At 44.6% G+C, this 24,606-nt stretch overlaps 1 protein-coding gene across 1 annotated transcript in view; it reads left to right on the forward strand.

The window, feature by feature from the left end:
* Positions 1–216: 216 nt before the first annotated feature.
* Positions 217–24,606, forward strand: part of PSMA6 (proteasome 20S subunit alpha 6) — a 29,622-nt gene continuing 5,232 nt past the window's right edge. The window contains exons 1-3 of the mRNA XM_073610207.1: positions 217–390; positions 11,598–11,692; positions 21,931–22,012. Of these exons, the coding sequence (XP_073466308.1) occupies positions 315–390; positions 11,598–11,692; positions 21,931–22,012 (253 nt within the window). The 5' untranslated portion in view covers positions 217–314. The remainder of the gene's footprint in view (positions 391–11,597; positions 11,693–21,930; positions 22,013–24,606) is intronic.

Consider the following 24,606-nt stretch of genomic DNA (forward strand, 5'->3'; position numbering starts at 1 on the left):
AGAGTTCATATATTAAGATCAAAGTTGTTTTGTTTAAGCAAAACCAACCCTACATACTGCTGCATTCATCATCCTGTGAGAATTACTATCATATATGTAGACTGCATGAATAAGCAAAAGCAGGCACTTGTCACTGAGGGCAAGCTTCCAGAGTCAATCATGGCTGCCGTGTGATACCTAGCTCCTCACGTGACGGCCGTCCTTGCTCCCGGTTGGTGCTTTTGTGGCTCAGGCTGATGACGGTGTGTCTGTGGTGACTAGCCGGCGCCGTTGTATCCAGTGAGGACAGGGAAGCGGAGCAGCTTTGTCTAGTCATGTCTCGGGGCTCTAGCGCAGGGTTTGACCGGCACATCACCATCTTCTCACCTGAAGGGAGGCTCTACCAAGTTGGTGAGTGAGCACATCATCCTCCTTCTCCTCTCTGGTACTCACATCCCTAGTGCTGTGTCACTGCGGGCCTGCAGAAGCATGGAGGAGCCCAGTCATGTCACCTCATCTGTATGTATGGAGCAGGCACACCATCTCCATGCCCTTCATGTGCTAGCTTTCATTAAACGTAGAATTGGAGGCAAAACTTTTCACATTTTCAATAAAGTAACCCCTGTTATTTCTATGTGTGCCTCATTGTGCAGATTCCCCTTCACTTCCTGTCCCACAACAAAAACCGGAAATGAGGAGGAATCTTTGGTTGTCACCAGAACTAGTGTCCCTGTTGGGGGATATTCTTCTTCTGGGGGGCAAACCCAACATTTTTGGAGTTTTCTTTCACTTTCACTCTCAGTCATAATGGTAAATGGGACACATAGAGAGAGGAAATCTGCCCAATAGGGACATGGACAGCAAGTTATGTCATCTTTATGTGTGTGTGTGTGTGTGTATATATATATATATATATATATATATGTGTATATATATATATATATATATATATATATATATATATATAATTATATACTAATATACAGGCAGTCCCCGAGTTATGAACGACTCCTACTTACGAACGGCCTCGAATACCGGCCACTTGTGCTCCACGCTGGTCCTGGATACTTCCGGACACATCCCATAGTGCAGTACTACATGTACTACATGGCCAGAAGAGCCCCAGATAACATGCAAAGGTATACGGTATTGTATGCCTGTGTGGATGAGGCCTTCAGTAGCAACTGGCCTAAATTCAAACCATGTATGGGCAGGCTGACTGAACCAAATTGAACTCTCAACTTGGGTACAACCAGCCTGCCAGATTTTACGTGCGATTATCACTAACAGCTGGTATAGCCGCTAGCAATAATCACTGTCTTCTCTCGGCGGGAAAGCTGTCCCTGCTGGGAGAAGACAATGGCTCGGCAGGAGGTATTCCCCTGTCGGCACTGTCTGTATTGATGGGGGAATCAAGTAAATTTATTTCCTGCGACCCAAGGTTGCAAGAAAGAAATTTGCTCCATCAATGGCCTGCCTTGGGCTTGCTTTTGCTTAGTTACCTTTAGAAATCTTGTTAGTGTCTTTTATTTTCAGCGCCAATATTTGCCTTGTGTATAAGCTGCACACAGGTTAGCTTCCTCACCGACTGCCTGTCTGTAGATATGTATAAAGCCATGTTCATCCAATGACTGCATCAAAGTCTAAAGCTGGGCTTACAATCCTCGAATGTCATCTGATCCATGCTAAATCGTAGAATGTTGAGCAACCTTGCTCACCAAAAATCAATTAAAAAATTGTCTAAGCCAGGTGGAGAATTATCAGCCAAGCAACTGAGTGGGCTCTATGAGATGCAGTCACTGTTCAGGTATTCAGACAGCCTTGGGAGCAATGGCTTTCAGAATACAATTGCTGCCATGCAGATTCCTCCAGCATGGATGGGGATTTCTCTTGTTCAGCCTGGAATTAATCTGTTTTGTTTGTCTTTAGTTTTGGATAGAGTTGGGAAGAGTCAGGTGTTTAATTCTATGATCCCAATGGGGGATTTTCCTTTTTTTACTCCCCCAGTGACACCCATACAGGAAATGGGGGGGCAGCAGTCACTGGGAAAGCACAATAACAACAATAAAAACATTACCAGAATTTCTAACTCTTCCTCACTGTACTAAAATGTGTTTTTATGTCTGTGTCCCCATTGGAGAGGATTCCCATCACTCCGTCATGACCAGAAGTGCTGGGATATATCCCCAGTAGGGACACATACTGTACAGACAAATTATGAGGTTCAGAAAATTCCATGTGGTTTCCCTATGAAGTGAGAGGAAAGAGCCAGGGAAAATAATGGTAGCGGAGTTCTTCAACTTGTAACCTCAAACATAAAAACATCAAAGTTTCCATCTTCACACCACAGTGCTCCACAACACATGGCATTGTGCTCTACTGTGCAGGGCACAGAACACTTTGAAACACTTTGGCACTATGGCATTTGCACGCTTACATTGGTCCAAGCTAGACTAATATTACTATGCAAAAAAAAAGTGTTTATAAAGGCAATTTTTTAAATTAAAATACCAAATACCTTTTGCTCACCTGCTCTGTGCAATCGTATTGCACAGAGCGGCCCTGAACCTCCTCTTCTGTCCCAGATCGGCAATCTCAGCTCCTCTTCTGTGTCTGCCCCATAGCAAGCTGCTTACTTGCTGTGGCAAGTGGCAAAACCATTTATTATCTTAAAGTGGTTGTAAACCCTCAGTGAAGTGACTGGCCTCAGGTGATACAGAGATGAAACCAATCCTCCTACATAAGTTGTATCTGTTTATCTGCACTCTTCTCTACGTCCATTCAAATCACTAAATATTTAAAGCCTGTCAGAGTACTGAAAAAAGCGGACGGAGAGCTGAAGTCACACTGTGCAGAGCTCAGTAAGGAGAGCTCTGAGAGCTGATTGGAGGGAAGGGACAACACCCCCTTCACACAAGAGCTGAGGCCGTCAATCAGCTGGAATTCCCTCCCCTGTCACCATTTTTCACTTGGTGTCAGGAAAACTTGTCAGAAGTAAGGATGAGCTCAGGCGTGTTTGCAACTCCACGTGCCCGCGCCTGCCAGGAAGCTGACACTCTGCAGCGCTAATCACAGGTAGTGTGGAGCTGCGAACTACACCTAAACTCATCCTTAGTTAGGGCTGGGAGATTTTCCACAAAAAAAAAAAAAAAAAAATCTGCGATTTTCTTAAAATTCGAATCGAGTTTTTTTTTTTTTTGGACACCGCGCCGGTCCTGAAGAGCTGCGGGCAGGAGTTTTTAGGCAAGGCCGCGGCGTCCGGCCTCGTGGACTAGGCCGAAGCTGCAGCCTCACCTAAAAACTCCTGCCCGCAGCTCATTAGGAGCGGCGCGGTGAAAAAAAAAATCGAAAAAAATTGATTTGCTTAAATTTTGAATCGATTTGACCTCTCAACTCGATTCAAGATTTAAATCGATTTTTTACCCAGCCCTATCCTTAGTCAAAAGTGACTCGTGCTGATAGCTGAGCGAACAAAGCAGAGGACAGAAATGACAGTGCTCTGGATTGACGCTATAGAGGGATATGCTTTGTTCATATTTCATGTCTGAGGTTTACAACCACTTTAATGCAGAGAATGCATTAAGGTAAAAAAACATTTTATCTTTAGAACCACTTTAAGTTGCAGAAGAGCTGATATCTACTGAATATTTGTAACCAGGATGTATTATCATGTTTGTTGGTGTAATCAGTGGAGCTATTGCTGTTTTGAATAAATTATCTTTCTTCACCTTAAAAATGCTTATGCCAAAATGTGGTGTACATAAACATTATTTATGTCCTGTATGTGTATTACAGAGTTTTTCCGAATACATATTTCGAACAACTGCTCATGTCAGACTCGTTCCCATCCAGGGCCCACAGTTTATATCCCCATCCCACATAAATGCAATGGTTCATTTCTGTAGAATCCTGTTAATTTTGCAAGATCTTCTGTCTGTAAATAATGACATTAGAAATGTGTACATAATTGTGCAGGTATTCTTTGTTGGTGGTTATGCTTCCTTCACACAAAGGCATTCAGTGAAGGAACAGGACATCGGGAAGAAAGTGTGAAAGGGCTGTTTTTATTAAATTGTATGTGCAAGTATCACATGGTCACTTGTCAAAAAGAATTAATAGTCCTTGATCAGAATTCAAATCGTAAATACATTTAAAGTATAAGGTACATTTTACATTAAACAGGCCAGGCTTTCATTTCTTTTGCATCACATACTAAAAGAGAAAGTGAAAGGATCAGCAACATTAGAAAGGCCGCACACACCCGGTGAACTCAGCAGTTTTCTGACAAAGGACATGAAGCCATCTTAGGGCCCATTCACACTACAACACACATAAAAATAAGCCTGCAGTGCGATCCATTTTTGATGCATTTCCATTTGTGTTTTTATGCGTGTTTATAAAAACAGATTGCCTAGCCTGCACTGAGCTAGGACAGTGTTTCAGGATCCTGTCCCATCCAGTGCACCTTTGTAGCCTAGCACACTCACTAGGTGTTGCCATACAGAATAATGACCATCTTTATCTGTCGCTCAGTTCCAACCTGCGTGTTTTTAGAGACATTTTTCTGAATTTTGGTCATTTTAGAGCCGTGTTTCTTAACCTTTTTTTCAATCAAGGCACCCTTTAAAATTATGCATTATCTTAAAGGGGTTGTAAAATCTGTTACACCACTTTTACCTGCAGGTAAGCCTATAACAAGGCTTATCTGTAGGTACCATGAATATCTCCTAAACTTGCACAGTTTAGGAGATATTCAGTATATGTGCTGCTGCCAACGCCATCAGCGCATGCACACTGAAGAAACGGGCCGCTGGTGCCATTTCTTCAGGACTCATGCCGTGACCAATGGCTCCCATGCACGTGCGCAGTAGTGACGTCATCATGGCTCCGGGCCAATCACAGCATCAGAGCCACAAACCCAGGAGTAACTTCGGTGGAAGATGTCTGCCGTGTACTCGGAGTGCCGACGCTGATTCAGGGTATCGTTCTAAGGTAAGTATTTCATAATGAGCTAGTATGCGATGCATACTAGCTCATTATGCATTTGTCTTGCAGGGTTTGTTTTTTTTCTGAGGTTTACAACATCTTTAGGGCACCCCATTCTAATATGTGAAAAAAATATTGTTAAAATTACATATCGTAGGACACCCAACGTTAGAGGTGATTAATTCTTTCAGTGCAAATACACCTTTGCACACTGGTACTGACTAGTATTCCAATGTTTCTTTTCTCCCTCAGTTTCTCTTCCTCATTCAGCTAATGTGACCCCAGTACTGATGGAGAGGGCAAACAAGGATGCTGCACAGGCGTCTGACCATCTCCTTATCAACCAATGCCATGATTGGTTGCTAAGATGCCAGCAGCTAGAAGGTTGTAATGGTGAACAGTGAACACCTTTGTGTAACTAAAAGGCAGACTTGATCCACCCACTGGCTTAAATAGCATTTTTGGGCAATGTTTTTATTTTATTTATTTCAGGTACTTGTATAGCGCCGTCAATTTACGCAGCGCTTTACATTGTAGCAGCGCTTTATACATTGTACATTCACATCAGTCCCTACCCTCAAGGAGCTTACAATCTAAGGTCCCTAACTCACATTCATACATACTAGGGACAATTTAGACATGATCTAATTAACCTACCAGCATGTCTTTGGAGTGTGGGAGGAAACCGGAGTACCCGGAGGAAACCCACGCAGGCACAGAGAGAACATGCAAACTCCAGGCAGGTGGTGTCGTGGTTGGGATTCAAACCAGTGGCCCTTCTTACTGCTAGGTGAAAGTGCTACCCACTACACCACTGCGCTGCCCAATTTTATCATTTTGCCAAGGCACCCCTGAAGAAACTTGAAAGCACCCTGGTTGAAAAAAGGCTGATTTAGAGCAATAGTTGGCAAGCATCTTGGTGTGACTTGTTTAGACCACATTGGCACTAAAAAGGTGTCAGCGTTTTTTTTTTGTTTTGTTTTTTTTTTTTTTTGCCTCACTGGAATCAGATCGCATAGGTGTTCATACCCATGCGATCTGATTCTAGCAAACATACTGCGTTCTTTTAATTGACACCCACAGCAGATCATATGAACACAGTGTGATTGCTATGCAATGCGGGAAACGCAGCGATTCCTGTGCGTTTCCCACATCGCATCAGTGTGAACAAGAATGATATGAGCTCAAACACTGCTGTAAGCATAAGCTGTCAGAGATCACACAGTGGTACGCATTGTTGCTTAGTCAGAGGTGAAATGGCTCTGATTTACTGAGTGTCACTGGACCTCTGGATTCAGATAATAATTCAGTGAAAGGCCACCATCCATAGAAAGTCCCAGCTGCATTCATTAACTCGTTTCTGTTATTGGACTAGGAAAGTCCCTGCTAATTTGCCAAAACCAACTGGTTTGAAGAACAAAAGCCCCCAAAAACCATGATTTGGACACAGCATTTTGTAATGCTCTTTTGTGGGAATAGATAAGCAGGCTGGTAAAAGTAGAATCCCACACTCTTGTTTAAGCTTTGTATAGAATGGTAAAGCTTTCAAACTTATTTCAGGCCTGGTTCACACTAGTGCGATGTGAGAAGCCTGCGAATCCATTGCGGGTTCCCGCATAGCACAGTGGTTCACACTGAGATCTGTGAACCGCTGCGGGTGTCAATGTAAAGTTAACGACAACCCCAGATCAGATCGCAGTGCGAACTGTAAAATGGTACAGGAATCGGATCGTATAGGTGTGAACACCCATGCGATCCGATTCCAGTGCGGACTAAAAAAAGGGTACGGATGCGATTTCAGCCACACAGTTTGTATGGCTGAAATCGCATCGCATATGATGTGCACAGCAATGCGGTGCGAATCACACAATGTCTGGCATCGCACTAGTGTGAACCGGGCCTAAGGTTTATATTACTGTCTTTGTCCTCACCAAGGAGATTGATTCTTCTTGTGGTGGTAACAATTGGAAATCTAATTGGGACATCTGTTCAGGAGACAGGGATGGAGTTTGTCTCATTCCCTGCTATATTGCTGGAATTTTATACATTGAGACATTTCATTGATAGGACACAAAAAAATAAAACATCCGCACACTATCCACAAAAAGTTTTTTGGTTGGAGTTCCGATCTAATGGTATTTTTTTTTATCTAAATCACCTTAGAAATGTATTATTGGTAGTATTTGATCAAGAAGTGTTGGGTATCGACCTAAGACAGCAGCAGAAGCAACAGTACAGAACTGGCGTTCGCTCTTCAGGTACCAGTAGGGTACAGTCAGTTGACAAGGGCTTTATGGTGGTGCTGTATTTCCTCTGCATGTGACATCAGAGTATGAGGCTTTCCTTTACTAATACTATGGATCTTTGTGGATTATGCTGGTTAGATGAGGAGACTCATTTGATTTCACCCTAGAATTAGGTGCAAATCTATACTCCCATTTATGCTCTTCCCCATTGTCAAATAATATCGAGGGATCATTGTCTGTCATCCAAAAGTAAACATAACCTGGCTGATAGATGCTCCTGCTAATAACTCCCAGGCAGCACTGATCAGTGCTCCATTATACTAAAACTTGCAGGAGTGACTGATAATGTTATATCTTTAAATGCCTTTTATGTAGAAAGTCTGACCTGTCAGGAGATCTTCTCTATCATTTACTTTCCAATGCAAAAAAATACAAAATAATTCTTTGGGAAACTTTGTAAGCTGGATTGCTATCTCTTTCTGTCTCTGTCATACATTTTCATTAGGATGTTATTAAAGCACAGTATTCTGATTTATTACAAAATGCCCTAACTCAGTAGATCAAAAGGTTGAAATAGAAGTCATCATTGCACTCTACTGAAATATTGGCATTTTAAAATGTATTCTCCACTGCAAAGTGTGGTGAATTTAATCCAATAATCTGACCTCCAGATATTAGCAGGCACCTGGCTGCGCAGACTATAGTTTATCTGCAGGTGCTCCTTATCTTCTGTAACAGTTTACAGGATGGGCCACTTTCTGTGCATTGCTGTGGATTAGTGAGCTGCCCATCACAACTAGTGGCCAGTAATTAAGCATGGATGGAGCCAGTTTCTGCATGTCATCAATATGTGCTTTTAGATCACTAGAGCCAATAAAGTGAAGCTAGGTAATTTATTTTTTTTAAATAATGAACATGTTATACTTATGCCCACTTTCTCTCCTCATTGGCTCACAGGCTGTGATTAACAGCTCCTGCTGCTCTCTCAGCCAATAAGGAGGGAGAGTCCCCAGGGAGGCTGAGGCTTTCGTGCACATCGGGGCTCAGGTAAGTATAAGGCTGGAGGGGGGGGGGCTGCTGCACAGAGAAAGTGTTTTTTTTATTTTTTTTTTTTTTTTTTTTTTTTTGTACCTTCATGCATAGAATGCATGAAGGTACAAAAAAAACCTTGAGCCTTTAGAACCACTTTAAGCTCTATAGGATAGCTGTGGAAGCTTGCAGGTGCCCATTGGACTGCCAGAAAGTCAGATTATTAGAATTAGGCCTGGTTCACATGGACGTACTTAAAAGAGCTACATTTTCCCCCCACAGGGATGTTCAAGTGTTTGTGCATCCCCGTGCAGGCAGTACCATTTATTCCGATTGGGAAGCAGAGACTGCATGGACACTGCCGCTGCTCCCATTTAGGCAAACGTGTGCGCAGGTGCGGGTTCCGGAACACACAGTATGCATTCTGAGACCTGCATAGATGTCAAATTGAGAGCAGCTGCTTTGTCTGTGCAGCCGCTGTATCCCAATTGACATCAACCGAGCTGCCTGCACTTGGGAAGCGTGGAACACTTGAAGTTCCATACAGGCAATGCTTAAAGTGGTTGTTAAGCCAACAGTATAAAAAACCCCCATCCCCTCTGTAACATAACATAACATTATGTGTCCCTGTGTTGGTTTTATATAAAAAAAAAAGCTGCCGATCTGTACCTATATCAGAGCGTCTCCCGGCGCTCACGTGACTCCTTGGCTCGCTCCTCTGCCTGGCTGACAGCTTCAGCGGGCTGGGCTGAGCACTCCCGCTGATGTCGGCCAGAGAGGAGAGAGAGCCGAGGAGTCAGATGAGCGCCGGGAGACACTCTGATATAGGTACAGATCGGCAGCTTTTTTTTATATAAAACCAACACAGGGACACATAATGTTATGGTACAGAGGGGATGGGAGGTTTTTATTTTAGTTCTGATAGCAGCAGGAGGGGAGGGGGTGGGCACTGACACAGAACAGACAGACAGACAGACAGACAGGCAGGGAGGGAGGAAGAAGAGGAGGACAGAGCAGGGCTGTGGATGACGGAGGCACGTAAACTGACCACAGTGTCAGGGCTCAGCAGCCATGATAAACCGTGGTCAGTTTACACGGGGGGGGGGTGTAGCCAGGCAGGATCAGCCAGGTTTTTTAGGTGATGGAAGGGGCCAAATGACACAGCACAAGCACAGTGCTGTATAACATGCTTTAAGGGAACAGGATCTGTTATGTTTTTTTGTTTTTTTTTTTTTTTTAGGTAACAAATGCTTTAAAGAGAAGGTCCGCCTAATTTATTTATTTATTTTTTTTTCAATTTTTTTACAAATACTGCAGCTGCTGACTTTTAAAATGTGGACACTTACCTGTCCAGGGAGCCTGCGATGTCCTCACTCGAAGCCGATCTGTCCCTCAGCTCTCGGATGGAGGCGCCGCCATCTTCGGTACTAGAGTCAGAAAGTGAAGCCTTTTGGCAAAGGTGCCAAATGTGACACCGGAGGGGGGGAGGAATCTGAAAAGCGGAAGTTCCATTTTTGGGTGGAACTCCGCTTTAAGAATGCCCATGTAAACAAGGCCTTAGATTCTCATCAGGTTTTTCAGATTTATGCAAGAAGGCGACCAGTCTTTAATCTGGGACTCTTTTGCTTGTTTATAATTCATGAGACATATTCCCGGACCCCCTGGGGTTTTTTTTAACCACTTCAGCTCTTTCACCTATATACCCCCTATGGACCAGAGCAGTTTTTACATTTCTGCTTTTGGCCTGTGTATTCGGCAATAACTCTGTCATTACATAAAGGATATGTACACTTACCTTTTGCCCTTCTGCTGTGACTGATCCCACCCACATATAGATACTTGCTGAGAGCTGATGGCCAAGGCCTCAAGTGATTGTACATCCCTCGCCACATTCTGTCTCCTGGCCTTGCCTGCGTATTAAAGCTCCATTGATTTTTCTTTTTTTATTATTTATTTATTTTATATAGTTTTTTTATTACAAAATAAAGGGTGTACAAGCCAAAGTGTACATACCATGCAAACACCAGTTGTCAGATGTACAAACACTGATATATGGAACATTCTTTGAAACATACATAACACAGTTCAAGTATGTGACTGTAAAATTTCCACGGGTGGCATGGGGGATTCCGAGTAAGGTCTTGCAATTAATGGGCAATAACTCCCTTCAACCTTTTACCTAAACAACTATATAGGTGGAAGACTAGCAATAACCATACACCCAAAAAAGAGAAAAACAGCATAGAAAGAAGATGGGGGGGGGGGGGGGGGTGCAATGACTGGGCCTGAGAAGAAAGGGGGAAAAAAGTGGTGCGGAATGGCATTCCCTCCACTCAGTGTCCCAGAAGAAGTCCTGGAGCACCATTGATTTCTAAGGGGCTTGTTTACCTTTGTCTCCAGCCTCAGGGCCTTCCACCACCCGATTGACATACTTGTTTTAGGTTATTGACTCAGAATATGAGACCCAGAAGCTAGGCGTAACAGGCTTTGTTTGAAAATGGGGTTAGCAGTAGTAACCCCTGCATGTCTTACATGGCACAAAGAGGGATCTACCCAAAGTGATTCTGTCTGAGAGGACTACCAGATTTTAAGGTGTCAATGACCCCAGCCTGATTGCTTAGGACGTTTAAAAGCGCTGGACATATTTGAAGATTAAAATAGATGGTAATTTTCTATTCTACTGTACAACTTACAGGAATACAGGCAAATATGGAACAAAAACTGCTGTAATCATTAGGAGAAATGTGACTTTGTGTTATATTAAAGTTGAACTCCGGACACATTACCTTCATTTAAACATAAACCTCAATAGCCAAAAAAAATCCAAATCCTTTTTGTGTGCAGTACATCTTGCAAACACAGATAGCAGTGACATTACTGCGCTGTACATAGCCTGTGCAGAGAGCAGAATGTGGGAGGGCCCTGGCAGACCCACCCACTACATGCTGCCTGTAGAAAACTACAGAAGGGGGCGGAGACCAGACCAGTCATTCTGTACAACAAGAGACACACCAGTGATCAGTCTTTTTTACAGGAAGCTCCTGCACAAAGGCAAAGTTTCACGCTCCCATTACTGCACAGACCTGGAAGAAATACATAAAGCACAGCAAGATTTCAGTAAGAATACACATGCCTGTTGCATTTAAACAATATTCATCTTTTAAAAAAATAATAAAATGCCATATTCACATTAAGCTGCTATTATTGGAGTCTCCCTCCTATAATTGGAATGTAGTCATAAATTACATTAGTTTTAAATGACGCGCTAACGCACACCTAATTTGTGTTGTTATATTAGTATAAGTATTCTTTCTGTACAATGACCTTATTACGTTTTCATATATTTTATGTTTTCAGAATATGCTTTTAAAGCAATTAACCAAGGTGGCCTCACATCGGTGGCAGTGCGGGGAAAAGACTGCGCAATTGTTGTTACACAGAAGAAAGTCCCAGTAAGTTGTATTTATTTGAAATTTTCTTGAAATGGACATTCCACCCAAAACTGGAAATGTGACTCTAGAGGGAGGCTGGGGAGTAACACTAAACTGTAGTATTTAGTAGGGTTGCACCGATACCACTTTTGTAAGACTGAGTACAAGTATTAATACTTTTTTTTTTTTTTAAATATCATGTGACAGTGGCATTGATAGGCAGCACTGATGAGGCGTGGACTGTGTCAGTAGTTTATTTTTTACAATTGATTTTTCGGGGGGTGGGGGGGCGGACGGTGTCAGTGGTGTGTTGTGTGTGTTTGTTTTTTTGGGGTTTTTTTTACAATTTTAACCCTTTAAATATTTTTTATTACAATTCTTTATTTTTTGATCAGCCATGTTGGGGAGCTTTGGTGAGATATCGGGGGTCTAAGCAAACCCCTGACAATCTCCCCTTTGAAAAAGTGAAAGGGACTGAGAACACAGATTTCTCAGTCCCTTTCTCCGCAGCCTCAGCTGCACTGAAGATGAATGGACAGGAGACATAGGCTTCTCTCTATTCATAAACTGAGACATAGTAAGCACAGTTTACAATGCTCAGCTATGAATGGACAGTCAGTGATCACTGCCTCTGTTCATTCAGAAAAGGAAGGAGCCGGTAACTTACATATTTACTGGCTGCTTCTTGCGCTTTCCATCCTGACAGATCCAGGGACAAGGGGGGCACCAGAGGAGCACAGAGGGGGACTGGAGGAGCACAGAGAAGGACACGGAGGGGGACCTGAGGAGCGCGGACGAGGACCAGAGCAGATTCGGGGAGCCGGAGGAGGACCCAGGGAGCTGCAGGAGGACACGGGACAGTCAGGAGGATCGGTGCGGGCAGTTAAAAGCACCAATCTCCCTGTATACCTTTTAATAAAGCAGCTGAAAGCCGCGGGAGGGAGAGGAGGTGAAGCGGCTGTTAGGTGCTTTATTTAAAGGTATACAGGGAGATTAGTGCTTGTAACTGCCCGCACCGATCCTCCCGACTGTCACGTGTCCTCCTCCGGCTCCCTGAATCTGCTCTGGTCCTCGTCCGTGCTCCTCAGGTCCCCCTCCGTGTCCTCACGGAGTTCCTACGGACTTGCCTACACACGATCACACCAAAGTCCGACTGATTCGAACATGATGACGTTTGACCAGACTAGAATAGGGAAGTTCAGGGCGTGGTCAAGATGGCGACCTAGCAGGACGTGAGGGACGAGAGCTCCGCACCTGATCGGCTCTATCACCCGGTTTTACGGGGTATACAGATACCCTACTGGTCCTGCTGAGCTGCGGCTGTTCCCGGGCTCCCCTGAGAGGTAATCTGGGACATAGTACCATCGGCATCGGGCAAAGAAAACGCCGCCGCCGGCTGGACCGCGTGGAGCATACTGGTGTGCAGGGAGAGACAGGAGCTCCGCGCTGCACAGGCCTCACGCTCCGGTCCCCTGCTGTATAAGCATAGACTGCTCTGGCTGGCACACTGACCCTCCCATCTGACATTTAAAGGCTTGTAGTCACCCTCCTTACCCCACTGCACGGTGATTCACCACGGGCTCGAGCGGGAGATATTTTGGGGCACACAGACAGCGGCATCTTGCATTACAAACCCCGCCACAGCCAGGCAGACACAAGTGGAGCGTCCTGGGGAGAAGTGAGAGACAGGAGCTTCACGCTATACAGCCATCCCCTACGGTATCAGCATACACTGCTCTGCCTGATATACTGACGCTGCCATCTGCCTTTAAGGGCTTATAGTCACCCTCCTTACCCCACTGCACAGTGACTTACTGCGGGAGCTACTCTGGGGCACAAAGACAGCGGCATCCGGCATTGCAAAACGCCGCCACTGCAGGATATACACACGTGGAGCACCCTGGTGTGAAGCAAGGGACAGGAGTTCCACGCTGCACGGCTACCTTAATCTGGCCCCTTGAGGTACATAACCACACTGTCCTAGCTGCCGGGCTAAGCCTGAGACTGGGCATGCGTAAGAGGACCTCCGGTGCACAGAAGAAAAGGCAGTCAGCCCAAAAAACTCCACCGGCCAGAGACACACGTGCAGCGGTGCGACTAAACATGGCGTCCCAAATGGAGCACACAGAACCATGTGCAGAAACGTCTCAGCTGGCCACAGACCAATTCCAAGCACTAATGCAGGCGATAACAGGCTGCCAAACTACCCTCTCCACGAAAATAGAACAGATGCAATCCGAAATGGGCTTCATAAGACGTGATATGGACAAATACCGCGATAGGCTGACGGAGGCAGAACGAAGGGTAGGAGACAATGAGGATGTCATCCGGGATCACAGTGCCTCACTTCGTACACTGCAAGTTAAGATGAAACCGCTGGAATCCCGTGCTGAGGACCAGGAAAACAGAAATCGCAGAAACAACCTGCGACTGGTGGGACTTCCGGAAGGAGTGGAGGGAAGAGATCCGGAGGCTTATACGAAGCACCTGCTCCGCACTCTTCTTCCACAGGCTCCATTTTCTACCCATTTTGCGGTGGAACACGCCCATAGGATGCCATCGGTCCGGGGTCCGCCGGGAGCACCGCCACGAACCTTCGTATTCCGCATGCTAAACTTCAGAGACCGTGATTTAATCCTTAGAGAAGCCAGAAAAGCTGGGGAACTGAGATCCGAAAATGTGAAGATCATGCTGTTCCCTGATTATTCGGTCGAAACGCAGAGACAGCTTAGGAAATTTGACCAAGTCAAAGCCCAAATGCGCACCAGGGGGCTCAAATACAACATGCTATTCCCAGCGCGGCTTAGAGTGGTGGACGTTGAGACTACAAAATTCTTCACTTCCCCGGAGGAGGCGTCCAGATGGCTTGAGTCCTTGCCACGCAATCATTAATCTTTAAGTCAGAGACCACCAAGAATACCCCTTTACTTTACCCGGGATGTTTGGCGGTAAGAAACGCAGTTCTTTATTTTTGCAACCCGCTTTGTATTTGAATCCTGCAGACCACAGAGAGTAGTGCATCTATCTTTCTTGGGGACAGGATCTAGAATGTGAAATTGATGCACTGCCTGGTGTTGCTATGAGAGGTGACCGATATTCTGCTGAGCAGTTTTGTACTCGGGGTCGGGAGGGGTCTGACACCTTTGACTCCCTTGCGGCATCTGACTTTTTTTGCTGTTGGTTTCCCCCCCCCCTCCCGTGGCCCCCCCCCCCCTGGATGCCGGATGTACTGGAATCCCTACTCTCTATAATTATCACCCCCTTTTCCAGTGCTAAAGAGTGAGGGATAGATCTTATATTTATGCTGCTGAGGTGGGGGGGGGGCGGATGTTGCTTATCCGGGCCTCTTACTGTCAGCGACGTGATTACAAGTAACATTGGTATCTTTACTAGAACTGTGATCCACCTATGGACCTACCGATCAGATGGAGGGGTTAGGGGTGAAACATCTTCCCCCTTGGTTCAGTCTCAATGGTGAAGCATAATTGTTTGATACGTACTGACTAACCTTGTTTATTTCCTACAGGCTGAATGGATAGCTCGTGTAACCCTTGTACCCTTAGAGTGATCTAAGTGTGAGTGGCTGTGTAAATGCTGAAGAGTTTCTCTGTTCCCCTACCATGTTTTTCCTTTTTATCAGCAATGGCCTACAGGTAATGCGTGTAGTGGAGTCCCTGCACTCCATTAGGTCCTAGGTGTGTCGATTTCTACACACTGCCCCCATAGGAGCTTTCTCCTACATTTAAGTTGGTTTATGGTTGTTATGGGTACTCGAACACCCCAAGGTTCAATTAAAGGGGTGTGGGGTGGGTTGGGAGGGAAGTTCGTTTTTTTTCTTTTTTTGTTTTGTTCTATTTCTGTTCTTGGTTTTCTCGTACATACATGCTTGAATGCATTTCAATACAAATGGTTCTATAACATCAGAGGATTAGGTTACGCTAGGAAATCTCCTGTCCTATTCCCTTCCTGCGGGTTCCTTGCTTGCCCACTGATGGGGGTGGGGTGGGGGGTGGGGCTCCCGTAAGTTCCCGAGGTATGTGGTTCCACGTTGAATTTCTGTCCTCCCGGGATATGGCTCCATTAAAGATCTTGTCCTGGAACGTCAGAGGCCTTAACCATAAAATCAAGCGCTCTCTAGTTTTTGATTACCTTAAAAAATATACTCCACATATCTGCATTCTCCAGGAGACACACTTGGTAGGAGGTAGAGTACTGGGACTGAAGAGATCGTGGGTGGGACATCATTACCATGCTACGCACACTAGTTATGCCAGGGGGGTTAGTATCTTGGTTCATAGATCTCTCAACTTTGAACCCCTAGATGTACTTATAGATCCAGAAGGCAGGTATGTGCTGTTACACGCTGTTATTGACACAATAGCCATGGTTATGGTGGGTTTCTATCTGCCGCCTCCGGCTAATATTTCCCTCTTACAGAAAATGGTTACCCTGATTGCTCAGTTCCCCACGGATAACGTTATTCTTGCGGGAGATTTTAATATCCCTCCGAACCCCTCTCTAGATAAACTGTCCCCAGACCCCGCCACTGATTCGGCATTGTTCCGTCGGTCCCAGACAATGGGATTGGAGGACGTGTGGTGATGGAAACACCCATCGGATCGTATGTACACATGTCACTCCTCCTCATATAATACATTATCTCGTATTGACCTGTTATACGCCAGTCTACCCATGCTTCCCAAAATTATAGATACTGAGATACTCCCAAGGGGGATATCTGACCACTCCCCGCTGCTGTGTACATTGCAAACTGCTACCCCACAGGAAGATAGAATTTGGCGGCTGTCTCGGTTCTGGATTGAACATCCTACTATAGAAGTGGAGATGGTCAAAGAGATTAAACAATTCTGGTTATCTAATGCCAATTCCGCCACACCAGGGACTGTATGGGACATCTTTTAAAGCCTACATTAGAGGTTGCTACATGTCATCCATAGCCAAGGAATGTAGAAACGACACGATGTTATTGGAGGAAGCGGAAGCTAAGGCCTGAGATTTAGAGACTAGGTTTGCCCTTACCTCTAACCCTATTATAGCACAAGATATGAGGGTGGCCTATCGGGAGGTTATGCTGCTCAGAGTGGCCAAGGCAAATAAACGCCAACTGGCCCAGATACAGAGAATCTTCGAGCAAGGGGACAAAACAGACAGACTTTTAGCCTGGCTGGCCAAGGAACAATCCTTGATCTCCACCATAGCCCGTATCCGAAAGAGTGATGGGACTCTAGTATCCGACCCGGTAAATATTAATGCTTGCTTTGCTGACTACTACTCGACTCTGTACTCTTCTAGGACACACTACTCTCCTGACGAGCTCTTACTTTCTAGACAGGGTAACGCTTCCGGTCCTTACAGATGCAGCGAGGGAGAGCTTAGATGCCCCAATAGCTTTGGAAGAGGTTCAGCAGGCCTTGGGTTCTATGCAGACGGGGAAGACCCCGGGAATAGATGGTCTCCCTCACGAATTTTATAAACTATACATTGGTGAGGTAGCCCATAGGATGCATGCAATGCTCACGGAGACTCTACAAACTGGGGAGCTCCCACTGTCTATGGCACAAGCCATTATAGTGGTTATACCCAAACCAGGGAAGGACCCCCAACTATGCCCCTCATACTAACCCATATCCCTGTTTAATGCTGATGCAAAAGTACTGACCAAAATTCTCGCCAGATGCCTGAACGAAGTAATACTTACCCTTATTCACGAAGACCAGTCAGGCTTTATGCCGGGGAAGGGCACTGATATAAACATCCTTAGGTTGTATGCGGTCCTGGCCTCCAGGGAGGAGAATGTGGAGGACGAAATTGTGGCCTCTCTCGGTGCGGAGAAGGCCTTCGATTCTGTAGAATGGGGCTATCTCTGGGAAGTACTCCGCAGATTCGGGTTCGGTCCAGTCTTCCTCTCCTGGGTCAGGATGGTGTACAAGGCCCTGACGGCCAGGGTGGGTACGGGTACGGTACTCTCTCCGGCATTCCCCCTTAGTAGGGGGACCAGGCAGGGGTGCCCTCTTCTGCCGGGACTTTTCGCCCTGGCGATTGAGCCCATGGCTGCCCTCCTCCGTGCTACACCGGAGATTCGGGGGATCACAAGGGGTCCAATACAGGAAAAGGTGTCGTTATACGCTGACGACACCTTATTGTATCTTAGGGACGATGGTGCTTCCCTACGGGCAGCCCTCTCGGTAATTAATAACTTTGGAAAATTCTCTGGCCTATGCATAAATTGGGGGAAGTCAGTCCTGTTCCCTCTCCATGCTGGCTCCGCCTCCTCGCAGGCAGATGGGCAGCTTAGTAGAGTCTCTCAGTTTAAATATTTGGGTGTAGAAATACATCGGGACTTAAAAAAAATATATAACCCTCAACTTAAACCCAGTGGTCAATCACCTTTCCCAAAGATGCGCCACATGGAAATCCCTACCTCTAACACCAGTTGGCCGCGTTAACTTAATCAAGATGTCGGTATTACCCAAATTTACTTATTTATTCTGTCAGACCCCAATCTCTATACTGATAACCTTCTTTAAACACTTGGACAGTATTGTTACCTCATTTATTTCGAATGGGAAGGCTCCTAGAATAGTTAGATCAACTTTACAACTGCCAAGTGTGTTGGGGGGACTGGCCTTGCCCTGCTTTCTGAAATATTATTGGGCGGCGGTCCTGGTGACTGTTAAGTGGTGGTTCTCGGAGGACCCGACCAATCCCGCTTCCAATACGGAGGCGGCGTTGGTTGGTTCATTTGCGGAATTGGGGAATTTGGTTCATAGAGGCCCCAGATCCAATCTTCATGTGACTCTTCCCATGAAAACGACTCTTAAGGTTTGGGATACGGTCCAAAAACCGCTCATGGGACCCAATGACTGGTCCCCTGTGACTCCCTTATGGGGCAACCCTCTTCTGCCTCACTTTCGTTCTATTCCTGACCCGGTCGTGTGGGCTAGATATGAGGTCAAAACTTTGGGGATATAGTATCACAGGGCCGACTGGTCTCTTTCGATGCCTTAAAAAGAGATAAGGATCTCCCGAATCATTTGTTCTTCAGATTCCTTCAGTTGTGCCATGCATTCCGGTCCCAATTCCCTGGCCCGCTGAATCTGGAGGGGTCGCCTGTGGAAAATACACTTAAATCCCCGGATAGAGGGAAAACGCTGTCCACATTGTATAATGTCTTTGCGTCCCATGACACATCTAGAGTGTCCCAGTTGTGTGAGTTATGGCGGAGGGATATTCCGGAGCTGACGGATGAAGACTGGGAGGAGGGGATTCAGCAATAGTTACCCCTTACAATCTCGGCTAGAGATAGGTTCATGCAACTGAAGTTTCTCCATCGTGCATATTACTCTCCAGTACGTTTAGCAAGAATCTACCCTGATAGGTCGGCGAGATGCGCTAGGTGTGGCTCGGATGACGCTGACTTCTTCCATACAGTCTGGTCCTGCCCTGGTGTGAAGGAATTCTGGGAAAATATACTTGCTGATATTAACTCTATTGGGAGAATGATGATCCCATACAGCCCGATCCCTCTTTTGTTAGGTATTTGCGACTTCCTAGAGGTCTCATGGGGGAAGAAACTATTTATCTTCTACGCCACACTATGTGCTAGAAAGGCAATCCTATTACATTGGAATCAGTCCCAGCCACCCACCAGACAGCTTTGGCAGTCCTTGATAAATAAGGCATTACCATTATATAAACTGACATATATGGGAAGAAATTGCCCTAAAAAATTTGAGAAGATTTGGGCAGCATGGGTGAAGGCAAAACATCTTAACTATTGACTGAGGCTCACGGGTCATGGCACACAATAATTGATATAAACTATTCCTCACCAATAAATTTCTGTGTCTTCCTATGAGAATGTGGGATTAAAGTGTACGAACTAAAGGTAATCAGTGTGACCCCTTATACCTCCACCCGGGATGGGTGCAATGTTCTTGTTAACATATTGTTGCTTTGACTGCTACACCTTGTTAAGAAATGTAAGAAAACTTTGTAAGATGTTTGTATCTATGTCTAATCCGCTATAAATTGTTTGTTTTTGGAAAACCTTAATAAACTTTTTTGTTAAAAAAAAAAAAAGAATAGGGAAGTTCATAGCCAGTAGCCAATAGCTGCCCCTGTTGTTCGTCCGTCAGACTAGCATACAGACGAACGGATTTTTGGACCAGACTCGAGTACGTCAGAAAGATTTGAAACATGTTCTGTTTCTAAAGTCCTTCTTATTTTTCGACAGCAAAGGTCCGATGAAGCCCACACACGATCAAATTGTCCGGCGGCTTTGCTGTCAAAGTCCGGTCGTGTGTACACGGCATAAGAGTGTAAAGTGAGGGAGATATCTGTAGAGTGGAGAAGATCTCAAGACAAATTGTCTTATTTTTGAAGTGATTAGCAAACTCCCAGGCGTTGAGTACGTTAGTGGGTGGAGGTAATGGGGGACGAAGTAGAGTGTTAAAGGTAGTAAAGAGTTGACGGGGACTGCGTGAGAGGATGTTAATGAGAGTGATAAAGTAAGTCTGTTTGGCAGTGTGGAGACAGGAATCGTATTTTGGAGGGTAGATTTACACTGGCTGAAATCTTGCTGTGACTTTGTCTTACGCCACAGACGCTCAAGAGCATGGCTCTGTTTTTTTTAGGCTTTTGGTAATGCCTGTCTGCCAGGGTTAAAGCGTTCAGGGCCTGATTCCGTGCGTAGTGAGGGGGTCAAGGTATCCAGGATGGATGACTGTGAACTGTTGTAGATAGAAGTGGCCAGGTTGGGGCAGGACAAGGATGAGATTTTGGCATAGAGACAATCTGTAGCAGAAAAAAGAAGAGAAGGATTAAGATGGCAAAGGTTTCTACGGGTAATTGTTTGGTAGTTGGAAGGCAAGGAGGAGGAATACAAGGAGAGAGTGAAACTAATAAGGTGGTGATCAGAGAGAGGAAAAGGAATGTTGGAGAGGTTGTGTGGAGTGCATAGGTAGGAGAATATGAAATCCAAGCGGTTGCCAACAGAGTGAGTAGAAGCTTTATGCCCATTGTCTCAGGTCAAAAGAGGAGGTTAGGCTCAGAAATTTAGAAGTAGCGGGAGTGTTAAGATTGACGAATGACAGATACAGCGCGGAACTACTTTGCCGGGAGAACGTCAATAGACGTCCTCCCGTGCCCGAGTGGCCTGCGCGCCCCCGGCTCACTCTGTGATCAGCGAGTCTATGAGATTCGGCTGATCTCAGATCGGAGTAAGGGGTGGATCCCGACCCCTTACCACGTGATCAGCTGTCAGCTGATCATTTGATGTAAACAGAGCTGGTAATCGGCTATTTTTTTTCTCCTCGCGCTGATAGCGTGAGGAGAAAAAGAAAAGTCGATCATGGGCGGCTCTCAGAGGGACATAGGTCCAGATCAAAGAGAGCTATCGCCAGCTCATCTGTGCCACCTGTCGGTACCGCCTACCAGTGCCACCCATCAGTGCCCAGAGTGCCACCTATCAGTGTCACTAATCAGTTCCTCATCAACAGTGCTGCCCATCAGGGCCACCTTATCTGTGCCTATCAGTGCCCACCAGTGCCGCCTCATCAGCACATATCAATGAAGGAGAAAAATTACCTGTTTGCAAAATTTTAAACTATAAAACTTTTTTTTTTTTTCCAAATTTTCCATCCTTTTTTTTTTCAGCTGTGATTAAATACCACCAAAAGAAAGCTCTATTTGTGTGAAAAAAATGATAAACCTTTCATTTGGGTATAATGTTGTATGACCGCGCAATTGTCATTCAAAGTGCGTCAGCGCTGAAAGCTGAAAATTGGTTTGGGCAGGAGGGGGGGTATAAGTGCCCAGTAAGCAAGTGGTTAATATAAATTATTCATTTCATTGTTTTTTTTTGTTTGTTTGTTTTTTTTTTTTTAAAGCGTCCTTGCATTATATTACTTACACGGGTGCCTAAAACTTTTAAAATGTTTAAAAACACAGTGCTGTACAGTATATTTGTTTAAAGGCACTATAAACCTTCCTCATTAGTGGATGCACTGCTAGTGGTTAAAGCAAATCTGCAACAAAAAATAATATTTTTTTACACCACCCTACATTGTACAAAGCATGAAAAAAGTTTTGTCTTTATATACACTTCAGTATTGTATGCTCTGCTTGTCAAAACCTGATTACCTTGTGCAGCTTTGCAAGTGGTCACCGCTCTGACTTCTGCCTAAATATTAGATTATATTTGAAATATTCTCTGATGAGTTTATTCTTCTTCTCAGGACAAGTTGCTAGACAATAGCACAGTGAGCCACTTATTCCGGATAACTGAGAACATTGGCTGTGTGATGACAGGAATGACAGGTAATCTGATATAGGGTTGTATATAGTACTGTGTGTTTTTTATTGTGCTCTTCTTTAAGAATAGATTTAGACATGCGTCAGGAGGCCACATTACCCCTCCATGAGTCTGCATTCCCATTAGTACATCACTGGTGTCTGCGTCCCCACATAGAATCTCTGCTAGTGTCTGGTATGTCATAAGCAGAACAAATGTTAGTTTTTCATCTCCATATTTTAATCAAAAAGTCCCAGAGATGTAAGTCATGTGCCACAGCAACAAGGTAGAACAGGAGCTAGAACTCTGCAATTTTTATATATAGTGTTCTAGAATTATCCAAATTTAATGCTGAATGCCAGTCAAACAGCCAAATACGTACAGTAGTTGAAATGCACAAAAGGAAACCGTGTTCCTGCCGAGGATTTTTATTTCAGTCCCTTCATTTCTAAGAGTTACAGAGCCTTGCCAGATGACAGGGAGGCCTGACTTTTTTTTTTTTTTCTCCACTATAGTTTAGTAATGTCACCAGATCTTGTCCCTCCCCTAGTGTGTGATTGGACAGTGAAGGAGAAGCAGGAGACTGATGAGCTCATCTTTTATTTTGCCATTTCTTCTTATAAGCATGTTCTCTGTTAGCCCATGAGCATGACAACACAACTGATTGACCCTTATACTGCCTATATCTCCCTCCCCTAGTCTGAGTTCTGCAGCACAAGGGATTCTGAAAGGCTGGTACCAAGTCATATTCTGGCACTTACACTAGTTTTTTCTTCATAAAAAAAACACACAATTATTTTTTTTATCAGTTTTATCCATGCTGTAGATTAGATAGTGGATGGTTGTGTTTTTTAGATGTGTGTAAAGCCATTTCCCAACCAGTGCCCTGCATGTCATTTCCAGCTGCTTGTTCTGCAGCACCACAAAAAATAGAAGTTATATCCAGCATTCTGTTCAGCCTTGTTTCATTAGCACTGTCCCTCAGAATGTAGATCTACTGTAATAATTTACTGGGGTTCAAATATTTAAAATGCTGTTTTCCCCAATAACCAATCAGGCATTACCCTTTGTTTTAAACAAGGTGGATTTTTTTAAAATCAAGTCAGTTTAAATCATGATTTAAATCAATAGAAAAAAGGCTTGATTTAAATCATAATTTTTAAAGAGCAACTGTCATCTCTGTCCCTCATCGGCTCCTCCTCTGACCCACTGTTGACTCACCAACGGTTCCATTTACTTTGATGGGACGGCTGGTGATGCGGCAGTGACACAACAAGGTGAGGGACGTGGCGGCAGCAGGTGAGTGGATGCCCGCTAACAGGCACCTCCGTCATGGATCTAAAATGACAAGTGCTCTTTAACCGCTTGCCGACCAGCGCACGACGATGTACGTCACCGGGACAATGGCACGGCTGGGTAAATGGGGCTTAGTGGGCGCACGCCGCGTACTCCGTGAGCATGCCCACGGGTGCCACGGACTCTATGTCCACCAGGGGCCAGCGATCTTGACACTGAGCAGCAGAAAGGGGAGATGCCTATGTAAACAAGGCTTTTCCCTGTTCTGCCTAGCAACCTGGCAGATCTACTGCTCTCTGTCATGTTGTAGTGAGCCCACCCCCCACAGTTAGAATCACTCCCTAGGACACACTTAACCCCTTGATCGCCCCTAGTGTTAAACCCCTTCCCTGCCAGTGTCATTTACACAGTAATCAGTGCCTTTTTATAGCACTGATCGCTGTATAAATGTGACTGGTCCCAAAATAGTGTCAAAAGTGTCTGATGCTTCCGCTGCAATGTCGCAGTCACGATAAAAATCGTAGATCGCCGCCATTACTAATAAAATCTAATAATAAAAATGCCATAAATCTATCCCTTATTTTATAGGCGCTATAAGTTTTGCGCAAACCAATCAATATACGCTTATTGCATTTTTTTTTTTTTTTCTTTTTACCAAAAATATGTAGAAGAATACATATCGGCCTAAACTGAGAAAGAAATTTGTTTTTTTTATATATATATTTTTGGGGATATTTATTATAGCAAAAAGTAAAAAATATTGCTTTTTTTTTTTCAAAATTGTCGCTCTTTTGTTTATAGCGCAAAAAATAAAATCTGCAGAGGTGATCAAATAACACCAAAAGAAAGCTCTATTTGTGGGAAAAAAAAGGACGTCAATTTTGTTTGGGTGCAACATCGCACGGCCACGTAATTGTCAGTTAAAACGACGCAGTGCTGTATCGCAAAAATTGCTCTGGTTAGGAAGGGGGTAAATTTTTCTGGGGCTGAAGTGGTTAAATGTATGGACTCATTCTTGCTGGCAGTTAGGAAACCATCATTTCCTTTGCAGATATTAAAGATTCTATTTAGAATAATAAGCTGTCAGGTTAGTAAAACAGCGATATCAAAACCGATTCAATCATATAGTTTGTAGTGTACATAGATTTGCAAAACAATGGGATAAAGGAATATTCCTGAACTTTGTTTTATCTCATGGTTATTATGAAATTGTGTGACTGCATCAATGCAGTGCATGTTATCTTTGCTTGCATTCATTGAATAAGTTTAACTAAAATGTAAATATTGCAGAATATACAGCCTTGTGCTACATAACTAAGCTCCA

This window comes from Aquarana catesbeiana, linkage group LG13 (genome assembly GCF_042186555.1).
Source record: "Aquarana catesbeiana isolate 2022-GZ linkage group LG13, ASM4218655v1, whole genome shotgun sequence".
In the NCBI taxonomy this organism is placed as follows: Eukaryota; Metazoa; Chordata; class Amphibia; order Anura; family Ranidae; genus Aquarana; species Aquarana catesbeiana.